The following is a 7,944-nucleotide window of genomic DNA, read 5'->3' on the forward strand; positions in this document are numbered from 1 at the left end:
TCTTTTATAAGATTATTCATCTTATCATAATGGGTGTTGCCCATGATATGTGTTTGCCCGAGGGATTATCATTATCATTTCGTCCGGTTTATTGGTGTGTCTACCTGTTTTATGTTGAGTTCATAAAGCGACACCAACTCCTAACCGGTGATATGTGGGAAGTGCGCATGATTTGTTCATCACGAGACTTGAGCACCGACACCTGGTGAGGGATATCTTTATCTGATATCCTGGTACCACTAGACGAAAGAAACTATGTCGCATATAGTGTTACCAGCTTTCTACAATGTCGTGTCCGATGGAAACCAATTTGAACGCAATTGGTTGCCCTTCCACCTTTAGGATCAAGTTGAACACAACTGAGCTGAAGTTGCTATCACCTTCACTACCAGCCACAAATGCTGCAACTTGTACCAAGCCCGAACTCGCTTTGCTACCACTTGTCATCGGAAGCTTTGTGTGGGCGTCCTTGGTTGCTCAAGGGCCAACCATTTCGTTCCACTAACTGATATGGGTTGTTGATTTCATCATGTCAAGGACTAATCAAGGGAGTTATAATCTTAGTTCTTAAATGCGGTATATCGTGAGACATAATCTTTTGTTGGCTCGTGTGTACACGAAAACATGGCGGATATGTGTTACACCACAATCTTTCTGGTCTGTGTCCCAAAACATGGTGTACAAGTTAATGCACCAAAACTTGCATTAAAACAAAATACGATCTTTTTATTTCAATTGTGTTCTAATGCACCTCAAGTAACATAAATTTACATTACAAAACTTACAAAATACATGGAAAGTTGATCTTTTTAGCTCTTTGGTGTCTCAAATCATCTCGGTCGACCATTAAATGCACTGGAAGTTACATAAAAACGCGATCTTTTAGCTCGTCTGTGTCCCAAAGAATCATTTTAATGTTAAAATTTCTACAATCTACAAATCATCATCGTCGTCAATCTTCTGTCCAAATCCTTTAGGACCGACTCGCGGTCTTACCCTCTTCTTCTTTCCACCTTTCTTTGCTTTCTCTGCTTCTTCCTTTTCAAACTTTTCTTTCTCCCTTTTTTGTAAGAAATCTGTTACAGCTATGTAGATAACCTGAACAACAAACACACACCCACATTCAAACTAATGGAAAAATGAAGTGGTTGACTTCTAAGTCAACATGACACTTTTGAGAACTCAGAATCATAGCAGGGTTGTTAAAATATCTAAAAGTATAAAATCAAATTGATATGCCAGCTCAAAGTTCTAGCGCTGTAAACGGGCGTAATTTAAAACAAACTAGAGAGTCATGACACACATAAACACCAACACTACATGTATATTATTCGCAGGTTGACACAAACACGGCCCGTACAACCCAAAACAATATTTAATGTTTGTTTGTGCACATTGATACCTTAACCTAAGAAATTTACATTTTTTAAGCCAATTTATTTTCAAACTTTAATAACTTAGGTGTGTGCAAAGTCGGTTTGGTTATGGGGGATTAACCATAATGAAGAAACACTAATCGACCCCGGGCAGATTACGGATAATCTGGGGGTTAAGTAGATGTTTCCCACGAGGGTTTGGTCCGGCAAAGATGGTTATTCTTCTGATGACCTGCAAAACAGACACCGTGAGCTCGTCACTGAGAAGGGGGGAGGGGGTACCTCCTTGTGACCACCCTCCGGCGTGAGAATCAGACTAGATTGCTCTTGAATATAAGTGTATATTAAGAGAAATGACTAGAGCAGATATCAGATAATATATGAAGATATAAGATAATGATACCGTTCCAAGGTGTTGGAGTATTTATAGCCGAAGGTAGGTTTCCAAGCAGGTACAGCCGGCTGAATAGTATTCTTGTTCTACCAACTGTGGGCTACGCACGTGCCATGCTGGAGGTTGGTGGGTAGACAGCGGCTGATAGTGACCAGGCCGGCTGTGTACTATTCCTTTTCCACCAACTGCAGGCTATGCACGTGCTACGACAGGTTGGTGAGTAGGCAGCGGCTGATAGTGACATTAAGTAGTAGAGCGTGCTGCTCGTCGTACTGTTGTCAGTGAGCTGTCGCAGCTTTGGTCAGATCTTTTGTCCATACCTTGGCAGGTATAGTACAAAAGATCCTCCAGTAGCGTACGGACTGGCTCATTTGGGCGGGAGTTTTCCCGGCTTTGGGCGGGAGTATTCCCGGCTTGCTCACTCCTTCTTCAGGTGACATTGCTGAATTATTTAAGAGTTAGTGCCTTGTGCGTGTAGCCTTGCTGCGCGGGTAGCCTTCCCTGATGGCTAGTATCCGTTGCTGCGGGAACAGGCGGAGTACGTCGACCATTGGGAGGCTTTTCCTGCGGGAACAGCTTGCGTACTGCGCGTAAGGACGTCACGTCTCTAAGCATGGTGGGTCCTGCGGATCCAGTTGGTTTTTGCGCAGACGTCTCTCTTCAAGGTGAGTCTTGCGAGTTCAGTCTTTGCGCAGACGTCCCTCTTGAAGGTGAGTCTTGCGGGTTCAACTGCGCAGACGTCCCTCTTTGAGGTGAGTCTTGCGGGTCCAACTGGGCTCTGCTGGGACCTACCTCTTCACATAACCAAATGGTCGATTAACCGCGATTATGAGTCGGTTTTGGTTATCGGTTAATTGTCCAATGCATTTTTAATTTTTATCCTTTGTTCCAGTTAACAACGGTTCGGTCATCGTGTTTTGAAGCTCAATTATGAAGTTTGGAAACTGAAATATGCCGGTTTCAAGCTTGGTTATGGCAGTTGCAACATAAATTTAAATGTTGGAATACAAACATAAAAGTTAGGTTCCAAACGAAGACTGAATACACATTGACCGTAACCATAGCCGAACGGGTTAATCAGATTCACTTAAGCTTTTCAGTTAACGGTTTGGTTTTTGTTCACCCCTATTAATTAATATATACAATGTCTTACCCCAACAGTGAGAACGGATAAGCCAACAAAAGCAATGGATAAGAGAACCGAGATAACAACAGACACTCCATCACCATTATCCGAAGCTGCAGATACAATCTGATCGGTAGTATTATCCGGTGGTTTTGCTTCTGAGAGAATAAACACTCCGTTTGGTGTAGCAGCAGAAACTACTGGGCAGTTTAGGGTGGCCCGTTTGATGTAACAATAATGAGTTGTTGGTCGCGATGGAAGAAGTGGTAAGTAAGATTGGTTTGAGGGTTTAAAGACATGGTGGTAACAGTTGAATAGTGGAAGAGATGTTGCAGAGGTTACAGTTACTACCATTATTATTGTTTGGTTGTTTGATTGAGGTGGTTTCTGCACCACACAGATAATGTTTTTAAGGGGTGATGACTGATGATGTTTGTTCATGGTTGGTGGTTTATGGGCCGGGTTTCGATCCCGTGTGGGCTTGCTGTTATGTATATGGGCCCTGCCTAGTTCCGGTTCGGTTTGATTATTAGTCTAAAGTTATGAAAATGAAATCAAAGTCATCACTTAAATCTATTTTATGATCCAATCGTTTTCTGGTTAGTCGGTTTGGTTTATTCGATTAGTTTTCGGTTCGGTTATTAGCCTAAACTAAAACCCAAGTCATTGATTAATCTATTTTATTGCCCAATTGGTTTTTGATTAATCGGTTGGTTTTTGGTTAGTTTATATGTTAATTTCGGTTAATAACCAAAACCAAACTTGGGCTAAAAGTTTTGCTTAGAAATACATGGAATTGCGGTAGAGGTGCACAAATCGGGTTTTTCAAATACACGTTTCTGGGTAGAGGTGCACAAATCGGGTTTTTTTAATACCCGGGTTCGGGTATGGACTGGTTTCGGGTATGATCGGGTATTGACCGGTTTCGGGTATGATCGGGTATTGGAAAATCGGGTATTGAGAGAAATCGGGTAGGGTTCGGGTAGGGTATTGAGGAGAAAAACTCAACCCTATGTACCCGGTAGGGTATGATCGGGTTCGGGTATTGGAACTGGGTATGTGTCCAGGTACGACCAGGTATTAATACCCGGTTTTGAATTTGTAATCTTTTTTATACATTTTTAATTTGTTTAAAATTTAAATTTGTTTATTAATGTATAAAAATAATTAAACTATATTACAAAAACCATAAATCCACTTAATTACAAATTATTTACTTAGTAATATGCATTTTACTAAAACTTAAATATAAAACTTATAAAGTAAACATAAAAATATACTACAAAAACTCATGTATTATTTCGGGTATTAGAAAATTGGTATCGGGTATAACCGGGTATTGGGTATAAGGTGTGACCAAGTCCAGGTATAAATCGGGTACGGGTATTGACCTCAAAATGCATACACTATCCATACCCTACGGGTAGGGTCGGTTCTGATTTCGGGTATAGATTACCCGGGTATAAAAAAAACCGGTTCAGGATATTTTTTTCGGGTCCTGTTGCGGGTATGGGTGTTTTGTGCACCTATATTTCTGGGTATGGAACTGGGTTCGGGTATGACCGGGTATTGGGAAATCGGGTATTAGCGATACTAAAGTCGGGGTCGGGTCGGGTGACATCTGCCCGAATCCGACCCGACCCAGGTACCCGTTTTCTGATCCGATTCTTTTTATGATTTAAAATTTAATTATTTTCTTTTAAAACTTGACATTTAAAATATTTTTATAATTTCCTTCCTGCCGTCCCGCCTCTTTCTCTCTCTTGTCGCCGTCCCGCCCTTAAGCCTTGAACCCCTTTTTCTCTTAACTCTTTGCTTGTCCTTTGGTTCTTCCCGCCTAAGGATCTCTGCGCAGCTCCACGCGCCAGACTCCTTACAAGGAAGCCTGCGTGAAGACCAGTTGTTCCTGCGATACGCGAGGCGAACTGTTCTCGCAGCGCGCTAAGAATTGTAGTTCTTCTCGCAGCGCGCTAAGAATGGTAGTTCTTCCCGCGGCGCGCTAAGGATTTTAGTTCTTCCCGCGGCGCGCTAAGGATTGTTCTGTCTGCCTTCGCGCTCACAGCGCTCGATGCCTTCTCGCGCTAAACCCTTTGAGCCTTCTGTTTAATCTAGCCGTTTACTTTTGTGATGTCTTATCTTCTGTGCTGTTGACCTGACCTATCTTATGTCTGAAAAGCCACTTTTGGCGCATCATGCGCACCAACCCCATTGGTTGACAGAAAAAGTGACTGACATTATCTTTTGAGATCTGCTTTTCCATGCTTGACCAGTACCTTTATCTGACCCTCCCATGCCTGTTTACTGTTACCTGTCAGCTTTTCCTTGTCCCCTGCAGCTGCCATATCTTTTGATATCTTTTGCTTTTGGAACCTTTTTGCTTTTGTTATCTTTTGCTTGATCCTGTTGAAGATCTTTTCCCCTTTTCTAGGGATTGTGTTCCCTAAGGTTTCCCTATAAATAATAATGCTATTTTCTTAACACTACACACACAAATACTTATTATCTTTCTCTTCCTTTGCTCTCTGCCGTTGATCCTCTGCCGTCTCCTCTCTCTGCCTTCGTCCTCTCTCCTGTTCTGCCCAGATTCCCGGTAATATATAATATATATAATAATTTGTTAAAGATACATATTACTATGCTATCATATATTCAAGACATTAAAACAAATCATTAAAACAATAATCTTATTTATAGGTTAACTTGTGCTTGTTTAAAGTTGGTTCTTGCATTATCTTTCAACGCATCTTTATCAAGTGAGTAATCTCGTATCTAATCCCTTTTTATTTTTAATGTTTTGGGATGTTCATGTGTTCGTACAAACTTAAGTCTTAAACTTGTTTATGAACTTTAGTCGCGCAGTATCCCATGTGTTGAGGACGTTTACTTGGCTGTTTATTTGTATGTGTGTATCATTAACCGCTTTGTTCGGCCTATTCCGAAGTTTTCATGGATCCATTAGATGAACACGGGAGACCTATCGTTTACGGTTTTCTTTGTTTACACTTGCACAGATGTTTTCTTGTTTTTGTGCTCATTTGGGAGCACGGATTGAACTATGAACTATGATCTATTTAGGCTTGATCACAATCTGATTACACCCTTGTTAAACGCCAGACATACACGTGTTGCGCGCAGTGATTATTGTTATCTATTATCTATTAAACTTGATTTCTCACCAACACACAAGTGTTTGACGTTTTATTTTAACACATGTTCAGGTTTGCTGTAGCTACATTTGGAGCTTGTGGACACGTAGGACGTTTTCACTTTTGGACCTAGATTAAAATGTATCAAGACAAGTTATTGTTGTTCGAATATTTTGCCTTATAATATATTGATTTATGTTGATTTATGTTATCTTGTGTTTACGTTGCGCGTGCGCGAATGAATATATTTATTAAATATTGACACCCAATAGTGTCACGAGTAATGAAACAATATGTGGCGCCCCGATGTATAATCCGCCTTTGGTCGGGGTGTTACAGATTGGTATCAGAGCTCCGTGACTTTAGGATAGGTGGTTAGACGTAACGGCCTAGAATACCTAAGAGTCCCTTCTCGCGCATGAGAGAAATCTCATGTTTGCGCGCTTATTGTTAATTACTCGTTATTTATAAATATGCTTGCGCAGACGCAGCGTATGGTTTTATGTTTTATTTCGCGATATTTCGATTTTTGCTGAATTTCGATTTTTATTGATTTTACTTACATATTCGTTTGTTGGGATTGAAAATCCGAAAAGTCATGGTGATACATGAATAGTTGATTTTCAAATTCCATTTACGATTATGTTCTGAGGATTGGAGACTTGAAAAGTCATGGTGATACATGAATTGTCAACCTCCAATACTCATTTTCTTGTATATTTTATAGAGGATTGAAAAGTCATGGTGATACATGAATCGTCAATCTCCAATACTCGTTTACTAGTCATTTTAAATTGAGAATTCGGAAAGTCATGGTGATACATGAATTGTCGATTCTCGATTCGAATTTGTTATCTGTATTAAGTTTGCATTCAAATTCATGTTTTACTTTAACTGTTGATGGTATCTAACCCCGCGAAACCAAGCTTTATAAGATTATACTTTGCGCTAAGATATTAACAAAACTAAAACTTTTATAGAATGCCTCCGCTATCTCGCCGTCATCAGAGGAGAGAAGCCTCGCGCAGACGTTCGCTGCAACGTTCCCAGGAAATGGCCGCCGCAATAGCCCAAGCTTTGAGCCAAAACAATACCTCCGGTTACAACATTAAGTCCTTTAATGCGGGTAACCCTCCGAAATTCACAGGGCTTGAAGGAGCCACCGTGATGCTCCAATGGCTCGAGAAGATTGAAAACACTTTCCTCCATACCCAATGCCCTCCTGACAGACGAACCCTATATGCTTCCAGTGTCCTGGAATCTAGAGCGCTTACATGGTGGAATGGAGTAGCTCATGCGCGTGGCGCAGAAGCTGCTTCTAGCATGCCCTGGGAGGAATTCAAAGAAATTCTGACGCGAGAATTCTGCCCTCCCAACGAAGTTAAGCGCCTGGAGGAAGAATTTTGGAACTTGAAGCAATACAGTGGCGAAGCGCGCGAGTACGCGACGCGCTTCCATGAACTAAGCCTGCTTGTCCCTCACCTTGTTACCCCTTCCCGCCGAGCCATCGAGAAGTTCCTTGGGGGTCTCCCCATGGAAATTCAAGATTCTGTATGGGCCAGAAACCCAGCAACCCTCTCTGACGCCATCGAGTTGGCCGCTGTGCTCAACGACAACCATGTCAGAGCAGGAACCCTGTTCATGCGGGGAGCTGAGAAGACCAAACCCACCAAGACTGCCCCTAAACCAACAGAAACCAAACCAGAACCCTCAAACCATAACAACCCGAAGCGTAGGCGCAGATAAGTTTACGCGCTTACCAGCCCACCCATTGTCCAGCAACCCTACCTACCGCCAGTTTACGCGCCTACCCCACTGCCAACCTACCCAACACCTCCTGTAGTCCATAACTATGCCTTAACCAATCCGGCACTCCCTGCCCCGCCAACTAAGAAACCCTAC

The 7,944-nt window shown here is 41.9% G+C and overlaps 1 protein-coding gene across 1 annotated transcript; it reads right to left on the reverse strand.

The window, feature by feature from the left end:
• Window positions 1-668: 668 nt before the first annotated feature.
• LOC143604490 (uncharacterized) lies at window positions 669-3,270 on the reverse strand. The gene is made up of 2 exons (XM_077080952.1): window positions 2,924-3,270; window positions 669-1,098 (listed from the first exon to the last, which is right to left on the reverse strand). Exons 1-2 carry the CDS (start codon window positions 3,248-3,250, stop codon window positions 934-936), a joined length of 492 nt encoding a protein of 163 aa, XP_076937067.1. The 5' UTR covers window positions 3,251-3,270; the 3' UTR covers window positions 669-933.
• Between the last annotated feature and the right edge of the window lie 4,674 nt (window positions 3,271-7,944).

This window comes from Bidens hawaiensis, unplaced genomic scaffold (assembly GCF_021521415.1).
Source record: "Bidens hawaiensis isolate Kalapana, Puna unplaced genomic scaffold, B.hawaiensis_p1.1 tig00065344_1, whole genome shotgun sequence".
In the NCBI taxonomy this organism is placed as follows: domain Eukaryota; kingdom Viridiplantae; phylum Streptophyta; class Magnoliopsida; order Asterales; family Asteraceae; genus Bidens; species Bidens hawaiensis.

What these genes read in the sequence shown, in the direction of transcription:
- LOC143604490 (XM_077080952.1), bottom strand. Translation starts at nt 3,250, where the DNA reads ATGGTAGTAACTGTAACCTCTGCAACATCTCTTCCACTATTCAACTGT. An exon ending in TATCCGTTCTCACTGTTGGG is followed by an intron (nt 1,099 to 2,923) that starts GTAAGACATTGT and finishes TTTGTTGTTCAG; the next exon opens with GTTATCTACATAGCTGTAAC.